Source organism: Aspergillus aculeatinus (genome assembly GCF_003184765.1).
Source record: "Aspergillus aculeatinus CBS 121060 unplaced genomic scaffold BO66scaffold_46, whole genome shotgun sequence".
NCBI classification, from domain to species: domain Eukaryota; kingdom Fungi; phylum Ascomycota; class Eurotiomycetes; order Eurotiales; family Aspergillaceae; genus Aspergillus; species Aspergillus aculeatinus.
Window position 1 is genome coordinate 210,712 of NW_020291515.1, and position 18,758 is coordinate 229,469.

The window sequence follows — 18,758 nt, forward strand, 5'->3', positions numbered from 1 at the left end:
TTTCCGGTCGCAAGATGCCCTAAAAACAGACGATCGGATGATGACAACAATTCGAGTCAAGCACGCTATAGCCGAATTGCTTTAAGGTTTCGCAAAGAGTTCGCTGGGTTTCTGATCGCTGAAGAAAGTTAGACATAGATGGGCCGCGGTAAACTCAAGCCACCATGCTCTGGCGGTTTCCCTGCTCAATTTCTTGGCACTCTTTTTTCTTTTTTTTTTCTTTTTTTTTTGTTTTTCCTGTCCTTTTGTCCTTCCACCGGGCCGGAACCTTGCCAATCTTCCCTCGCTGCCAATCGGATAGTCCCAGCAAGCCACGGACACTAACCGTTCCTTCCGAGATCAGGTACGGTCAGACCAAGTATTGTTAATTACATTGGGTCAGAAATCGGTATCGACTGTTGGACAGTGCTTTCCTCATGGTAACTTGCAACTCAGCTGTAAATATCATTACATACCAAAACATCCCACAATCATCCGGCTTGGCAATCACCCGCATTTTCTGCCAAGATCAGCGTTGGAATCCCAAGACCCCCCAAGATCCCCCAAGACCACCAAGACAACACCACAAATCTGCTCCTGACCATTCTCTTCCCTCCCATGCCCCCCCATCAACCCTAAAATAGCTCTCGGACTTAGACTCCCGAACAGTTCTCGATTCATTGCCCCTACCCGAGCAACAACTTGTGCAAATAATGTGCACAAGTTCGCAACCGTCAGACTTACGCGCTCACTCATCTCGTATCCCCTCCTCTTGGCGCGCAGGAGACTACTAGCCTAGTGACCTGACTCAAGTCGCTCGACTGCTTGGAACGCGGTGGACCACCTGGGGGGGGTCTTGGCGCGCATGGCTTTTGCGCTGTCTACCACGTTTCGGTGGCGGAGAATTTAGCATGTTGTGATTGATCATCATCATCTCCCCTTCCCATCATCATCGGACACTTTTCGTGCCCAGATTCCGATCTTCTACTGGTTTTACTGACTGGTCTACTGGCCATTCTCGACTCCACTAGCTCATGTATGGGAAGTTTGGCAAGCTCCGTTACGTGGGACACACACACCTCCAGCGTTAGTTCTTTTCCAACCACTCGCACGTATGTACTCCGAACAACAAACACTAAGGCCAAAATACTACCAGGGATTGTAGCTCCTCCGACCTCCGACCCCCGCCCCTGCATTTCCCACGGTAAACCGGCTTAGCCCTTGGCTGGCTTGTTGGGCTGGCATGGCATGGCATGGCCATGGCCATGGCCATGACCAATTTGCTTTCTCCCTTTTTTTTCTTGACCTCAAACTGCACCCGACTGGCCTGACCGTCTGATCCTACAGGGATATCCGCTGCAGCAAATCTGCTGACCTGGCAGAGTTTTTCTTTGGCTGTTTACTTTCCGCCCGTTTGTTGCCTCGCGACGAACGGAAATCTGCCTCTGATTAGCACGGTAGACGCAGGAGAACCGTCCAGGCCAGCCACCGCGGCCGTCCCTGATTGACCCCCCTTCCCCCCTCCCCCTGGCAGGTGTCAACCTAAGCTTGACATGCAGGCGTCGGGTTTAAAATTTCACGGGGTGAAAGGCAAAAGAAAGGTGCTTGAGGTAGGACGGTTGTCAGGTCGAGTTTTCGAGGCGCGTAGCACAGAACACAAGGGAGAGAAGAAAACAAAGTAAACGGGGATGGGGCTGAGCAAAAGCTGAAGGGGGCCGGCGCTTCAGAAATTGAAGAGGCGATAGTTCGAACATCGTCTGTCCAGCGATGTCCTGCAGTCAGGAGATGTACGTTGTGATTATCTTTTTAGCCTGGCATAAGGATCATTGAGGAGAGAAGAAGGAGTGCGTCCATTGTGTTTGTGCTTGTGGTTTACGAGCTTGAATGGCATCATGCCTTTTTTTCCCCAACATCAGCCTACAAACTCAAGCTCAGCCCGAGACAAAGAGGCGATCTCCGCAATTCGAGTCTTGTAGCCTCATAGCCCCCCCCCTCTCTCTCTCTCATCATCATCCCGGATGATATGAGAATCTCGCCATCATGCTATTGTCGAACCGGGGATGATTGCAATGCCAACTCACAAATCTTTAATGAATACGAATGTAGGAAATGTAGTCTCCTCCCTAAACAAGAAGTTCGTCGCTATTCGAACATAATCATCGGCATGTCCGTTAACCTCCTCGTCCCCCGACCTCGGCGCCGATGATCAGCCTTGAAGACTGGGCATAAAGAAAGTCTACGAATGTAGGGGCAATGAGAAAACTGGCCATCGAACTTACCAACCCAAGCCTTAGGCTCGTGTACATATCCCGGACTCGACTTGCCTTGCCTTCTTCGGCGAGTATCTAACTAAAGTCGTGAGGTAAGCAGGTGAAAGAGTTAGTTAGTAAGTTTTAATCTAACTTGCATCATCATCAGCAGCAGCATCAGCATCAGCATCAGCAGCATCAGCATCATCCCATACAAGACAAACCAAGATGAGGTGTAACGGGGCGAATGTATGATGCATCCAAATACGAGAAACGCTAGTCTAACCGGCAGCTTAAGACAAATTAAAATTTGACAGGACCATACGCGGGGGAAGCGAAACTCAACCTCCACCACCATCGGCTAACTGACTCGGAAGTTGAACTAGGTACTAGGTAGCTTTTGCCTCCCGCTCTGTTCCTGCAAGTCAGGGTGACGGAGCGAGAGTTTGTGTGGGGAAAGGTGAGGTCTTACATCTATAGTCATAGTTTAGTTTATTATACAGCACATAGTAGCAAGTTAGTTCCATATTCCAATGTACGAGTCACTTAACTGTAGGTAACTATTTTGCCCCTGCTTACTTAGCTGGCCTTAGTAGCCAGTCAACTAAGAGCTAGTCGACTAGCGAACTAACTAAACCAGTTGGTTCTGACGACGCTATAACACCACTTCTAACAGGGTCCAGCCAACCTTCCAAGAGATTATGTGTGTATAGCCTCGTCTCGTCTGTCTTTCGGATCCGACCTCGCTGTCAACTAGACTACGACTACCACCACAAGTGTGAACACTTAGCATCGAAACCAACAGATTATCAATTGCAAGCCCAAACAGCCCCATCCATCATAAGGCCCTTAGCGAGACATACACACATACATACCTTAGGTGGTAAAAATAGGTCAGCGTAGCCGACACAACCACCGTCCACATTCCGGGCTGGCAAAGTCACCTTCCTTCCCGTCTCTCTCCCCTTCTTCCCTTCCCTTCCCTTCCCCACTCATCCCTTCCGTCCCTTTTGCCCCTCTTTCTTTTCTCCGCCCGCGCCCATTCCCATTCCCATTCCCCACAAAGTGCCATCCCATATAGATTATCAGAAACACGCACCCCGTAGGTCAAATCAAACCTCTCCATCATTCGTATATCCAAATCTAATCTAAATCCTAAACATCATCCCACAAAAAGAAAAAAAACCTGCTGAAACCACCCCCAACAAACAGGATCCATTCAGGCTAATCCCCCCAAAATCGAAAAAAGGATTGTACTAGTGTGCATACGCCAAGATCGACCGGCAGGATGCAGCAGCAAAGAGAAAAGACGATGCGCTGTCCTATCGCTCCAACTTGACAGGGGCAAAAAAAAAAAAAAAAAAAAAAACATTGGATCCCTGATCCTGGATCCTGGATGAGGGGTAGGAAATCTTAGTTCCCCCTAAATCTTTTCCCCGAGAAAGCAGAAAAAAAAAACAGGATCGTACTTTGGGGGAGATGGAAGCGTGGGAGCGTGGGGGCAGGCAGGGCAAGACAAGGAAAGAAAGGTTTGTGCTTTATGATCTGGTATGGATGATACTTTTTCTCCCGTGGACTGGTGGAACTGTGGAGGTTGTATCTTTGCGATGCCAGTGGAGCAATTGGATAGGTACAGTACAAAGCAAAAAAAAGAGTTTTGTCTCCTTTGTGCTTGAGTGGTGGTTGCCCGCGGCTTACCTGAAGGCAGCACCCATGCTCATGCTCATGCCCTTCCCGCTTTTCTCATGCAGGGTTCTGGGGGACGCCTCCTCCGGTGTGGTTGGACCTCCGCGATTTGGATTTGGGTTGCGTGCGGGATGTCTCTCTTTCTCTGTCTTCCTCTGTGTTGGTGGGTTCTCGTTGGGTAGGTTTTGGATGATCGCAAAAGTTCTTAACCTAACCTCAGCGTCATAGAGACGTAAGAGGATTTGGCTTATGGGTTGTGTTTTCTGGGAGGATGGATATGACGGTGTTTGCTGGTCCTGTGCGCGGTGGTGGTGATGGTGTGTACTGTATGTACAGAATATGTCCAGCCTCTAGTTACATTTTACAGTACCACTCCAGCTGCGTAAAAACACTAGCGATTGTATTCGTACCGTATCTCATCCTAGTGATACTCAATATCGTATCGTAGCTAATTCTACTAGTATATCCATGATGTGGCCATTATAACATTACAGGTTATGTCCAGAGGATCAGAATCCCACCAATCAAGCGAGTGTGTTGTCTCTCCCCGCGCTTTTTACAACGCGATGGGAGTGGAGAGAGTGAAGGTCACCGGCGAGCCCGACAGCTTCACCCACACGGTCAGGGGGTCGCTGCCCACCTGCTCGGTGGTGAATCCCTGGGTGCTGGTGGGCGCCACAGGGAAGGTGACGGGGACGGGCTCGCTGCAGGTGTTGCCGGTGGCGGAAACAGTCACCGCAGTGATCTGCTTGTTCGCGATGGCGTAGCTGAGAGCGTACCCGCACTTGTCGCGGTTGAAACGAGCGAGGAAGCCAGCGGACATCTATAGCCTGATTAGTGACCGATTTCAAGAGATGCTAGTTGGGCCAAGGGATTAACTCACGTCCTGGTGCTTCAGGGTAACAATAGGCCAGTCAACCAGGCGCACGAATTCCTGCACCACGGTCTCAACCCAAGCCTGGAAAATGGAGTACTTCGCCGACACGCCGTTGATGGTGATGGGGTCGACGTCTGCGTTGCGGAGGTTGGCCTGGTGGAACATGTAAGGGTCGTGGTAGAGACCAAACAGGTGGCGCATGGTGTCGGCCTCCTCCGTAGCCAGCAGAGTACTGAAGTCGCCGCTGCCAGCAGAGGTATCGATCCACTCCTGCACAGTGCAAGCCGGAGTGTCGCAGTTGTAATAGATACGGGTGGCCCAGCGAGGGTTGACCTGCATGCCGGCGAAGCCGTTGGCAGCAACGGTGGTGAACAAGGGCCACATCGCATTGTCCGCGTTCAGGAGCACGGGACGCGTGTTGTCACCGACACAGTTGGTGATGCCGTTATCCCACCAGGCCTGAAGAGCATCGCCGTTGTGCAGTCCAGTAATGGCCGGGGGGATGATACCGTTGGAGGTGAAGTGCGCAGCGGCATCGATACCGACCTGCTTGAGCCAGGCCTGGTTGAAGGAGATCTCCTTGAACACATCCGAGTAGGTCGAGTTGTTTTGCTCCTCGTGGGTGAAAGTGTGGGAGATGTGACCCCAGCTGTTCAAGTTGGATGAAGTGGTCCACCAGTTCAGAAGGGCATCGAGCTTGGTACAGGTGGTCGTCCAGTCGTACGCGGTCGGGGTAGAGGGCCAGAGGTTGGTACCAGTTCCAAGCGGCTTCTGGAACTCCAAAGGAGTGTCGGGAGGAGAATCATACTCAATAGCACCGCCGTTGCAGGCATCATAACCGGCATCACCGGTGTTGGCGGAGGCCTCGATGTTGCCGTTACCGTTGTGACCAACCTCGACGTAGTAGCTGCTTCCAGCGTTCATCTTGGCATTGATCGTGGGCACCCAGTTGGTGATGCCCGTCAGGTCATCGGGGGTGATACGGAAGGTCGTGCCATTCGGATAGTAGATGTCCGTCTCGAGGAACATGTCATCAATCTGAGTGTTCAGGTTAACACGGCGGTATCCAGCATAGAGACCGCGTGTAATCCAGGCAATCCAAGCGTGCTGCAAGTAGTTGGAGGTAGCACTCCAGGTGGTATCGAAGGAAATGAAGAACGCCATTTGCTCACGGCCAGAGAAGTTGTTGATCACTGCAGCAGTCGTGTCACTGGACACGACTGAGTTGGAGGCAAACGAGGCAATTTGTTTGGTGGTGTTGGTGTCGCTGATGGTGGCCGGATAGTGCCAGAGACCACTGGTGCTGACACCAGCACCCGTTTTCAGGCCTGAGGTGGGGAAGTCGCTGATATCGGAGAATGAAACCAATTGTTCCACACCCGTGTCACAGCATCCGCCTCCGACGGCACTTGCACCATAGTTGGGGCCCGGATAGACGTCGTACTGTACCATGCGCACACCATAGGCCAGCTGATAGGCATACAGTTGGTTCCACTGGTCCGTAGTCAACGCACTCTGGAAGCCCGCGGTGCCGTAGTCGTAGCTGACCTCGCTGGCAACCACAATACCTCCGAAGTTTCCTCCGGTGGTGGTGTTGAGCGCAGGCAGGCTAGCTCCAGCCTGCGGCACGACAAGAGTGGTGAAGGGAATGCCATAAGCGTTAAGGCCAGAGGACGCAACATTGGCCGAGGCAGTGTCTCGGGCAATAACCAGGATGTTGGCCGCAACAGACCCCGCACTCACCGCCGCGACAGAAGCAGAGACGGCGGCGGAGGCAGACGGGGCAGCCACAATGCTCGAGCTGAGAGACATGGTGGTGGACGCTTCGACTGACACAACAGAGGAAGACGAAGAAGAGGAGGAGGAAAGAGAGGAAGAAGAAAGCGATGCAACGATTGTAGCAGTAGAGCTGAACGAAGTGAGTAAAGTAGTAGGTGCAGCAGTGGGAGTAGACAAAGCGAGAGAATCGGTGGTAGTAAACGAATGAACAATTGAAGTAGTGACAGGAACAATTGTTCCTGAAACTCCAATGGTTGAAGTTGTCAAAGGAGCTGCAGTGGATGAAATGACCGTCGCACCCTGATCAGGCCAAACACCTGGGGGCGTATGGCAGGTTATAAATCCGAAGAAACAGCCCGCATTGAGCAGCCAGGACGGAATCATGATTGCAATGTAGTCTGATCAACCGATCCTGCGCAAGACGAAAAGGAATGTCAGCCCGACGAAGGCGAATGATAGCGAGTGACTGGGTGGACCTGAGCTTCAGGACCCCTGGCGAAATCGTCAGCTGTAGACTAAAGATCAGCGGCTTGTGTTCTGTGGGCACAATCACATCCTGTGTGTTTATATTAACTGCCGGGGGGTGCCTGCTCCCCAGAGCTCGTAAAAAAAGCTTGATAGCCTATCGTTTCACGCAGTTTTTCAGGGCCAGACCCGTTAAATCCGAAGCCGAGGGTTCCACGATTCACTCAGATATGGCGCACTTGGTCTCCGCTGGGTACTTGCAGCCCCGCTTTTTCAGAGATTCAGGTCCCTGGATGGAGGAGTCGGAGGCGATGAGTCGATTCATGACTAGTGTGTTCATCGTATCTGAGTGACCCAGTTGGCCATGGCATGCGTAGTGGAAATTGCCCCGAGACTTTTTCCGAGATGGATTGAGGGGAATGGGGGGGGGCTCTCTTCCTTGCCAAAACCATTCGCTAGCAAGTTCCATCCATAATCCAACTCTCAGAACATCTGACAAACAGAGATGAGGAAAAAATAGACGAGAGACGAGCCCACATGGTGTGAGAGTCATGGCGAGGGAGTCTGGCCGTCGAACAAGAGACTCGGCGCACGGAGATGGATTTCCCAGTTCAGCTCACAGACTACTACTAAGGAGCGCTAAAGCATCAGCACAGTTAGCATCAGCTTAGCATTATAGCATCAGGTGGCCATTGCAGTGCCATTCTAGCGTCCGAAAATAGAGAACAAGTCAGAGCCTGGAAGCTAAGAAGAGGGCCCATCAGGAACTGAGACCATGAAGATTTGGTTTGATGGTGTGGGGTAGATAATAAAGGACATATTCCGTAGTAGTAGGAGATCGACTAACCGGGAAGAAGAGAAACAGGAAGAGGGGGAAAGTCAATCATGAAGGGAAGAGGAACCAGCGGATACGAGACCTTTCGCTTAGTATTACGAGACTGTGTGACGGTAGATGTGTTTTTGTAAAAAGGATTGCCATGACAGTACCGTATTTGCGGCTGAATGATGGATACACAGCTGTTGCGTACTGAAGGTAATGATACAACACTAAGCTTAATTTAGTAGCCGCATCAACTCCCGGGCTCAATTTTCTCCACATTATCTTTTTTTTTTCTCTTTGCCTGTTTGATTTTTGATTTTTGGTTCATCCAGTCTTGTTTTCCCCTCCAACCTACCATTCAGTAGACAAACCAAACCGGCTGGTTGTCTCTGCAATACCCACTAACTTCGAACGCAAGGGAAAAAAAAGGCAGGCTGGCAGACTGAAAATTCTTCAAAGGACCAATCGCATATTCAACAATCTCCACCGCACTCACTGTCTTGACCCCCTCCAGGTGGTGCAACAATCGCCATGGCCATGCATCAACAACGACCTCTCTCTCTCTCTCTCTGTGTGTGTGTGTGTGCTTGTGCTGCCCACACCCACTCCCACACCCACTCCATATCCCCACTTTTGTTCAAAGACAGGAAAAAAAAGGAAAAAGGATCAATCGCTGTCATCAATGGTACCGTTCCACTTGCCTCTCGCCTCCCTTCGGTTTGTTCCGCTTTACACAAATGATGAGAGAATGGGTGTGCCACGCTACCGGGTTGATCCCCATTGCCATCCCCATGGCGTGGCATGGCAATCGCCCCAGCACCATCTCATCACTTACTTAATATGGAGCTGCCGCTTTTCACTCTCAAACAGACCAAAAGAATTAGCGCCAAACTAAATCCAAAAGACTTTGACACGCTTGGCTATTTCGGTCATCCTTGAGGCCGAAGCTGCATTGGGCGCCACCGGTCGTGATTGCATCAGACTAGGTGGCCCCCGATCAGATACTGCCCGCAGCCTCTAACCAGACTAATTTGGATGGAATAAAAATATCTGGAACTGACATCCTGCAGCGGCTGACCTAACATCCTGCCTCCTGCTCAGTCATCGAGTCAGGCATACAGGAGAGGCTGGCTGTCGGCTGCTCGATCACGCTTCTCAGGCCTCTTCTTCCGCCTCTATACCTGGCGCTGCCACCGTTCTGACTTTTTTTTTTCCTGCTCGCATTTTCTCCTCGCATTTTGCTTTTTTAGCCTTTCTGGCCACCGTTCGTTCGACCCTTTCAGAGCTCGTTTCCTACCCATCAGTTCTTGCCATTCGTTTATATTTACAAAGCTACCGTTCTCTTATTCCTTCTCTTCTTCCCTGGTTGAGACTGGGTACATCCCACACCACAAACAAAGAGACCTACAACCATGACTTAGGGCATGACGTTGTCCTCCTCCGAATATACGATCCTATATTCTTAATAGTAATCGCATCCGCTCGCTGCTCTGCTCCATTCATCATACATGTCCCTCGTTCTCGCGCCGTTATTGTGGACGCCTTAATCTTTAATCGAGATGGCCGAAATCCTCGACGTCTCCCCCGTCGGGTGGGCTGGGATGAAAAGCCACTGGTGGCAGTTTGTACGTAAATCCTGTACACTGTGCGCTTCCTATACTGACCTGTCATAGGTCTTGATCGGCATCCTGCTGGCAAGTGTAGTATGTGGGTGTCTCTATCTCACATACTCCGGCTTCAAGCGATTCACCAAATGGTATAAGGTATAGTCCGTCTGCAAGCTGACATCACATTAAGAAAAGCTCCGGTCTAATACAGTTTCTAGTCGCGACCCCGTAAGGAGGTGGTGCCGGCCCATATAGTCCAACAGCTGGACAAGCTTGCGACTCAACAGCTTGGTCTTACCACTGCGCATCACAGCAAACAAAAGCCATCCTCTGTGGGCGTCTACCTGGGGTCTTTCACTAGTCCTCTGACTGAGACCCACCGTCAATTGCTGGAACGTTGGGATCTCATCATCGTGGATCCCTTGAAGCCCGGTGTGGTATCTGGTCTTGCACAAGTGCAAGGCAAGCAGTTTGTTGGTAGACTTGACCTCACAGTGCTCCTCAATCAAGAGACTACTTCGACCGCAATTGAGAAGATTGGCAATGTTTTGGCTGGGAGCTTTCGCGAATCGGTCTTGAGTGGTGTTCTGCTTGCTAACTGGGAAGACAAGTTCACGTCAACGGTGCTTGCAAGACTGTGCGAAACGATCGACAACCTTGGCTTGGCCGTTTATCTCGAAACAGCTCCACCGAAGTTCCTCCAAGACCGGGATGTCTTACAGACGACTGCAATTTCGGGGCTTGTCATCAAGAATGCGAGCATCCTCCCAGACGGCCAGAAGCGGGATTACTTCCAGCTCGAGAAATTACATCCAACGATCAAGGCATTCGTCTCCGAGGCGTGTATGCGTGACTTTTTGGTGATAGCTTGGGAGACCATTGACGACACCGCCTCGCTCTCCAACGCGGTAATTCAGAGGTCAATGCAGTGGTGCAATTTCTATAGCGCAATCCCATGGATTGGCCGCGCATCCGCCCTTGAGAACGCCGCTCTGAATGTCAAAATTCTGGAGCCTCTTTCTTCTTTTGGGTGGCTGAAAGACGCCGAGATTATGAAGGCCCATGATCGCTGGCGCACTAATCTTCAAATTGAACGCCAGCCTGCTGACAATGAATCCTGGACTTCTCTGATTCCGTTCTTCCCGACTTTGAAGACACTACTTGCGTCGTCAGAATATCAGTCACAGCTCAGCGCTAAGTCGACTGGCTCTCTGCGTGAGCCTCCAGAGTGGGTCGCTCAGGTTAAATCGCAAGGTAGCCCGTTATCGATTTCCATGGCTGGCGTCGAGTTCAAGGAGCTAGGCTGTTTTCCTCTAGGCTCTGAAGCAACCCCTTTGGCATTTGCTGAAATCCTGCAATCCCAGCAACGGCTCAAGTCGCATAGCTTGCTCCATCCTGTTCCTGCTTCTAAGCTGCAAAGTTTGGGGCTTCTCCTTAGGCAGTTCCATGACAATTTGGCCTCGTGCGACTGGAGTCCCTCTGAACAGCTCGCAGCAGCCATTAAGCAGCTTGCAACCTTGGCTTCCACCGACCAACTACGAGTATATCTTGGATTGGATTCTGGTCTACGTAAAAGTACCGATGTTCGCTTCTGGGCTGTCTACCAGATGGATGCAGATGGGGTCGATATATTTGCATCAAAGAATGCTCAAGGTCTTACGGGTACCGTCTTGCACACATTCTTGTCGGCAAAGGGATTCCCACGCCATATCTGCTTTGAGGCAGAAACCGCTTTGGCGCAATGGTCAAAGGACCTTGTCGAAGACGTGGGTTTACCCCGCCGCATTGTGCAGGATATCGATGCCTTGAGCCCCGAAGAGCGACTCCTCTTGTTGCAACATCTGTCTTTGACTGACGCCCCAAGGCCTATGTCCGAAGACATTTGTGCTTATATCCGCAGACAACTTATAGATATGCCTTCTCTGGCCCAGCTCAAGGAGCTGAACACTACTGCCTATCTCGAGGGATCCGCTACCCCAGAAATGGTGGTAGATACCCGTCTCACTTGGTACAAGGAGCAAGGTTGCCAATTTCCTTCCCCGACACTCTGCCTCGCCTTATTCAAAGAGGCCGAATCTGTCTTCAACAATATACTACGCGAGCGAAAAGAGCTTGAACTTGCTCAGATCTCCGAAGCTTTGTGCCAGCTTGTCCAAACCCCTTCTGTTGATGCTTACACGGACATGCTGGCCCTCGCATTGTTCTGTGCGGCAAGAAAGGGCGCCTTGGATGAAATTTACACCGAAGTGACCGACCGGAACCCACTCTTCAACAATCAATCCGACCAAGCCGCTGCTTTCGCTGAGTCTTTCGCTCTTGGATCGCGTTGTGAAGCCTACTTCGACATGGTTCCCAGTGCTTTTGGAAAGCTGCTGTCAAACCGATTCCGCAAGAGCTATACGAACGAAAAGCTGCCAAATTGGATCAATGGTGCTCCTGATATGGCTACATCGTACGCTGGCGCACAGATCGATGTGAATCCAGCCGATAAGGTCAAGCCTATGCGTGGCTATCAGCGATTCACATTTCTCAGTGTCTTCGCTTTCCCTGCGCTGATCGATATCCTCTTGCTCACCATTATCGGGCGCGGGCTGTATCTTTCAGCCTACATGACTTATGATGAGCAGCAGAGTGCTACCATCGCTCTAATGATTTCGCTCTTATTGTCCGGTGCTATCGGCACGTGGATCGCTTGTGGAGGTCCCTATTATCTGATCTCAATGGCATTCGCCGCTGCCAACATGTTTGTCCTCATCCGATTGATTGCCGGAATTGCTTTCACGGTCGCCGGTGGTCTCATTGGGTTCATCGCCATTTCTGCCACGGAGAGCGCACGGGCCGGAATCATCTTCTACCTGTATCTGATCGCATTGACGATCTATTTCTCAAGCTTTGCCTCCCTCGCCAGTTTCAGCTATCCCGGCTCCACTTTCCTATCAGGCCGCAAAATCATCTTCGCGTGTGTTCCAATTCTGTTCATCTCGCCCATCGTGACAACTTTCACCGGCCATGATTCAGCCATCTACCTCGCTGTCATCTATGTCTTTATCATAGTCCTACTCTTTGGCCTTCGGTCTATCGCCTCTAAGTGGGTCACCTGGTACCAGAGCTTGAGAAGAACCGATGACACAGAGATCCGCAAGTGGTATGTTGCTACTTATGGTAACAATGACGAGAAAGTCTTTGGAAACCTCAGCGACCCGGCCGTGTTAAAGCTGTCCAGAGAAGCGCTTCTGAGGGACGTGATGGCGGAGAAGAACCGCCACTTCTATAAGAAGCCCACAACGGATACCCTGGTTCTTGAATTGGCTAGAGACTGGGATGCTACCAATTTTCTCTTGGACTGGTACTGCAGATACGCGGATGTACCCAGGCCGATTCCGTTCAGCTCGTCTTGGAATATCCAAACCAAAGTCGGCCTGGATGTGCTCAGGAACTCCCAGAAGGGTATTCGATTGCACAACGCTTTCATTCAATGGCGACAATCGAGCAGAGAGATTGGCTGTGGTGTTCTGTACTTTGTCGTGGCCCTCCTGGACAAGTGGGTGCAACTTCTGTCTGGCGGACATGGCAATGGCTTGCTGTCCGCTGCTGACAATGAGTCGCAGAGAATGGCCGTGGGATTCGGCCTGGCTTATTACTTGATTGGTGCTGTTCTCATTGACACCAAAGCCCAAGAATTACACGACCTCGTTGGCCAGCACTCGTCCGTAGCTGTCCCTATGTCAAAGGACATCCGTGCGACGCAGAAGCGGGACGTACGATTCAAGAGGAAGGTCTACTGGAGAGTTCTGTTCAGATTCCTTATGTGGCATGTATGGAGTCTTGCGCTTGCTACAGCTCTTCTGTGGACTTTCCAGTCCTCTGTCGAAGCCATGATAACGTTCTGCGCGTACATTTTGGCTTACACTGGGTTGCTTTGGTATCAGTATACCAAAATATTCACTGGTCCTCATGCTTTCAAGACCCTTCTTCTTGGATGCGCTGTCGGCTTACCTTTGGGAATCGCCCTCAAAGTCTGTCTCCCGCATTTCCCCTACTCTCAAGTAATCGGATTAGGCTCGGCCACTTGGACAGTCGCTTTCCTCTCCCTTTTCTCTGCAAAGATGGGAATGCCCAAGAAGGTTGACTCACCTGTCGAATTGGGAAAGACTTTCCATGCCTACACGGCTCCATGGGCCGACCCCGAGTGGTCCCAGCAAGAACTGCAAACATTCCACGAGAAAATCGCACAAATACCTTCGGACGCGCGCTTGAAACTGGAGCCACAAATTCATCCCGGTGTCGAAGTCAAGGAAATCTTGCTTTCTCGCAGAAAGGAACCTAGAATTGAGGATGCTTTCCCAAGAGCAGAGGAATTGATCAGTCTTGCCCTTGGGGCGTGGGGAAAAGGAGAAATCACCGTGGAGCTTGTGCCGTCTGGGTCACTGGGCCCTGGCATTCACGCGCTCAGCTGCAGCACAACGACACACCTCAGCATTGCCATTGGTGTTGGACGTGGACTCGATCAGCGCATTGATGTCAGTGCCAATTGCCAAGTCATTGCTGAAACATTGCTTCACGCCGTCGCCGAATCAATGCTGCACATCCCTCACGAGTATGCCATTCTGTCCGAGTCTCTCGTCACCGCCGGTGTGACTGAAACTATGGCTCGCCAGCTGCGAGCGGAATCTAACACCGCGGTCGTTATTCGCTGGGCTAAGAAGGAACTACTCAAACACCTGTGCCTTGGCTTTGAGTGTGATGCTCATTGGGAAAAGCTTCCCAAGGACATCAGAAACTCTCTCTTGAACCGTTGCCTTGGCCAGCCTAGTCAGCTGTCAAGCGAGGATCGGAAATGGCTTGAAGGGCGTCTTTGCCAGTTCGATACGGAGGATCTTGATGTGCATGTGGCGCGCTGCAATCTTGGTGCTGCTACCGCTGTCAGCATTCTCGATTATGCACACTATGGCACAGGCGAAGCTGTTGTGTTCCAAGATCCAGAGACTCCAGACTACATCCCTTATGTCTCCAAGAGGCTCCCTGCAATCATTTATCTTTTTGCAAAACCCTGGCACTCACTCTATTATTCATTGGCATCAACGATAAAGTTTATCGTTGTTGCTCTCATCGCTGATCCTGAATTCCAGCGAGAATTCGACCATGTCATGAGTCAGCGTCATGCTATCATTCGTGTACCAGCCACCCTGGCCTTGAGCTCCATTTGGTCGTATTCGAGGATCGTGCAGAATCTAGGCCTCTCATTCTTTCTGTTTCACGGCCGCAGCAATGTGAAACAGCTCTGGGATGAGACGAAAGGAATGACTATCAGCATCAAGAAGAGCCGCTTTGTTATTCAGAGCTTGGATGGAACATTCTCTGCTTTCAAGCACGATGAAGCTGATGGAGGGTTCAAGATCTACTACTACGCGGGACAGCACAAGTCCGAGCCGGAAGGCACGAAGAGTCTCAGCTACGTCTGCGTCTATTCCAAGGATATGCTGCTCATGGTCAGACAAGAATTCAAAGGTGGGAAGGTGATCAATGAGTATCATTATGACTACCGTGCCCCGTCCAAGAAGGGATTCTCCTTGTCCAAGCTGTCTTCTACCAAGGTTCCAATGGGACGCCGCTGTGTGCGCGGAGAAAATCATCTTCAGAGCGTGCAATACAACAAGAAGGGCCTCATTGAAGCAGGATCCTACATGAAGGACGGCAATCTGATTCGGTTCAAGTATCATTATCGCAAGAATCCTCGGTTTGGAGATGAGTTGCTTCGGGCCGAGTTCGCTCTCTCGCATATCACCTGTACCGTCTCTTGGTGTGCGCCTCCTCTGCGCCATCCCCAGAAGATTGATCGCTGGATACCTCATTCCAAGGTGACGGAGGCCTCGTTTGTTCAAGGTGCGGACGTCTACGAGTCTCGCTGGCTTTACGATCACAAGTTTCATCCTACGATCTTCACCACACTCAACGGACAGAAAATTCAGACCCCACCCATGATCGAGCATGACTACCTCGCTGTACTGGCCAAACCCCGATACACCAGCTTTGTGCATGACAATCCTCTTTTGTATTGTGACAGTCTGAGTTCAAGTATTCTTACCAGGTTCTTCGGTTTGACAACGAAGCGCTTTCCCGTGTCCACTTCTCGTGCACGTTCGTTGATCTGGAAGGCTTGGAAGGACCGCGTGGACTTCGACGGCATCATTGTCCGATGGATGGACGAACGCCTACTGAGAAGAGACAAGACGCTTGCTCCTTACTGGCGCAGCAGAGATCGCGGTGATCTTGCCTCAGCCAAGAAATATCTGGACTTACGCGCCGATACAATCACGGCCAGTGCAGACCTGGACGACAACATCTCCAGTTGGACTCCCTTGGCTGTTAAGATTAGTGATCTGTTCAACTTCGGACCAGGCGGTGATGCTGTTGTCAACACAAGATCTAAGGACTTTGGCTCTGATACCGAGAAATCACTGCACGTCATGGCTGCGGACAATGGTACCTGGCCAAACGAAGGAGGCGGTGTTTCTGCTTGCCGCCGTGATATGATCAATTCCCTGCGAACGATCAAGTGGCATATGATCTGCGAATCTGCAAACGACTTTGGTGTTCCCAAGCATCAGACAGAGCAGAACATCTTGTCACTGAAAGTGGTTCCTCTTTGGGGTCTCGACTTCCTCACGCCCACGCATGGTCTCTTCAAGAACAAACTTGACTCCGAGGTCGAGAACGTCACTTCCGCCAGCGAGATGGACATCAAAATGAACTTCATCCCTATCTTGACGGCCTTGGTGAAGGGAGCCCGTGCTATCCACCTTTCCAAGGCTGATATCCAGCAGGCAACTAGAGCCTTGGTGAACCTTAATACCTATTTCCAAGACTCGCGTCATTGGACTCAGATCTGGGACAGTGAAATTGTGAAGGAGAGCTGGCGCGACCTCTGGCTGACTCAGGAGATGCCCAATGCAACCCCTTCGTCAGAATGGTACGACACTGAGCTTCCCACCTTGGCATCTCTCGACATAGCCCTTGAGCTCTGGTATCGCTATCTCTTCATCTTCTCCATTCCGATCCCTGAAAAGATTCCCAACGTTTTCCAGGCATCACATCACAGCGTCAGTGCGTCATATGGAGTTGTCTGCAAGATCAAGAGAAACTGTACATTGCAAATCTGGGACCATGCCATCAGCTGGCGTGAGACGAATCTCTGTCTTTCTTCTGCCCTCTGCAAGCTTTCGCCTTTTGTTCGCAATGCTCTTCTGGGCTTGATGCGAGTCACATCGGTTCTCACGCTGCACCACGCTGATATCATCCTGCCATGTGCCGACTTCTTCAACCCAGGCTGGGAAGTCGAAATCGGCACCTGTCAAGGAACCATTGAGCATCGCAATGTCTTCCGTCGCAAGGTCGATCCCGTGGTCAACGGTATCACCGACATGCAGAAGTTTGCTCCAGTTAAGGAGATCAAATCGCAGCGCCCTACAGTCACTATGCTGTCCCACGTTTGGTACGCCAAGGATATCAAGACAGCGCTCCTTGCCGCGGATATCATCATCAATCAATGGAAGTTCGATGACTACCATTTGGACATTTACGGTGCTATCGACAAGGCCCCAACATATTCCACGGAATGCCAAGAGATCATTGCTTCGAAGGGACTTCGTGGTCGAGTCACTTTGCGTGGTACTGCTGACCCGATGAAGGTGCTGGAGAATACTTGGCTCTTCCTGAACTCGTCTTTGTCTGAAGGGTTACCGCTGGCGCTGGGCGAGGCTGCTCTTACCGGTGCACCCGTTGTCTGTACTGATGTCGGAGCTTCCCTGCGTGTGTTGAGTGACCCCGATGACTTCTCCCGCTTCAGCGCCGTGGTTGCACCGAACGATGCCTTGGCTCTCGCCCGCGCGCAGATCACCATGCTTGGACTTCTTGGGGAATGGAGTAAATTTGCCGACGATACCGAGGCACCTCCTGTCTTGACTTCTGCACCTACCCCGGAGGATGTTGCTAAGATCACGCGTCGCATGTACGATAAGAGCGAACACCGCCGCAAGCTGGGTATGATGACTCGCAAGATTGTGCAGAAGTCCTTCAGTGGTGATCGGTACCTGCGTGAGCATGAGCAGATGCTCTGGATCGGAAAGTCCGCTAAGATCATGGCTAGCCGCCCCCACGCTAGTCTTAGTGAGCCCGCTGATGTTGCCACTGCTCTGCAGCAAACTATGCCAATTGACGAAGAAGTTATCACCATCCCACGCAGCGCAGTGAACTCCTGGCGCTCTTCCGCTGCGTCCGGCATGTCAAGCTTCTACAGCTCCGTGTCCAACTTCCCTATGCTGAATGCGAATCAACGCCCATCTTCCATCCGGTCAAGCCTGAGCAATGCTTCTACCGACGCTAGCTCCTTCCTCCCCCTCCCGAGCAATGCTTCTTTGCCTGTCTTTGCGCCTCGTCAAACCCTCTCTTGGTCTGGGCTCACGGGTAACAAGTCGTCCAACGGTCACCTTTCCCCAACCGGCCGGCTCTCCCCCGTACTCAATCGCAACGGGCATCACTCCCGCACGCACTCACTCTCTACGGCTGGTCGAGAGCAATTGCGTGGACTTCAACGCGAGGACCTACGGCAGTACCGTAACTCGGACGTGAGTTTGGTCATGCGTGACGAGTTTCTCCAGTCCAGCTACTTCCGGGGTCTCGACGGTGGCAACAATGTCTGAATGACAGGTTGTCTCTCTCTTTTGATGCCGCTGCAGCTCGATCTTATACCCTGTTTGTTCCTGGCTCGATTCATTGTATCCGATCTTGTCAATACTTGTTGCTCTTTTTGTCAAAATAAATATCCCTATTTGTTGTACATATAATCATTTGTCAATGTTTTGTTTTTGTGTTTCCCTCGCATAGCTTCGATATCACTCCCCCATACAGCTCTTTTTCTATCTCCAAGAAGACGTTGCGATTCAACCACACATGCTTGTTTGCACACTCTTTCTCCTGGTTGTATAAAAGTCACGCACAGCATTGGGGCAATGATTGGCGGAACTCTACTTTCCTTGATAGACTACACACACCAAGAGCGTTGAGAATCATTCAATTGGAAACCGTCGACATTGAAAGCATCATAATTAGTAGCATAAATGTACATCAGTGGACTAAAAGGATCATTCTTGTCTCGATCTGCTCTGTTGTCAAGACAAAAAAGAACCACGTGATGCGAGACCGCAACGACGTCATTGCCATCGATCGCCTTCCCCGCTCTCATTGCAACTCGAAGGAGAGATCAAACAAACCTCCAAACACGACCCTCTTGGACGGAG

General features: G+C 51.1%; 3 protein-coding genes across 3 annotated transcripts; 1 reads left to right on the forward strand and 2 right to left on the reverse strand.

Annotated features, from left to right (window-relative positions):
• Positions 1 to 2,271: 2,271 nt before the first annotated feature.
• BO66DRAFT_164748 (uncharacterized protein) lies at positions 2,272 to 2,693 on the reverse strand. Its single transcript, XM_025642255.1, has one exon. The coding sequence runs from the start codon at positions 2,584 to 2,586 to the stop codon at positions 2,359 to 2,361; it is 228 nt and encodes a 75-aa protein (XP_025500776.1). The 5' UTR covers positions 2,587 to 2,693; the 3' UTR covers positions 2,272 to 2,358.
• A 1,569-nt stretch (positions 2,694 to 4,262) lies between these two features.
• Positions 4,263 to 6,954, reverse strand: agd3 (putative extracellular serine-rich protein; the record flags this gene model as incomplete). Its single annotated transcript, XM_025644864.1, has 3 exons — positions 4,263 to 4,737; positions 4,798 to 6,592; positions 6,746 to 6,954. 3 exons carry the CDS (start codon positions 6,952 to 6,954, stop codon positions 4,471 to 4,473), a joined length of 2,271 nt encoding a protein of 756 aa, XP_025500777.1. The 3' UTR covers positions 4,263 to 4,470.
• A 2,299-nt stretch (positions 6,955 to 9,253) lies between these two features.
• gtb3 (glycosyltransferase family 4 protein) lies at positions 9,254 to 18,332 on the forward strand. The gene is made up of 3 exons (XM_025642256.1): positions 9,254 to 9,480; positions 9,529 to 9,618; positions 9,681 to 18,332. Exons 1-3 carry the CDS (start codon positions 9,415 to 9,417, stop codon positions 18,159 to 18,161), a joined length of 8,637 nt encoding a protein of 2,878 aa, XP_025500778.1. The 5' UTR covers positions 9,254 to 9,414; the 3' UTR covers positions 18,162 to 18,332.
• Positions 18,333 to 18,758: the final 426 nt, after the last annotated feature.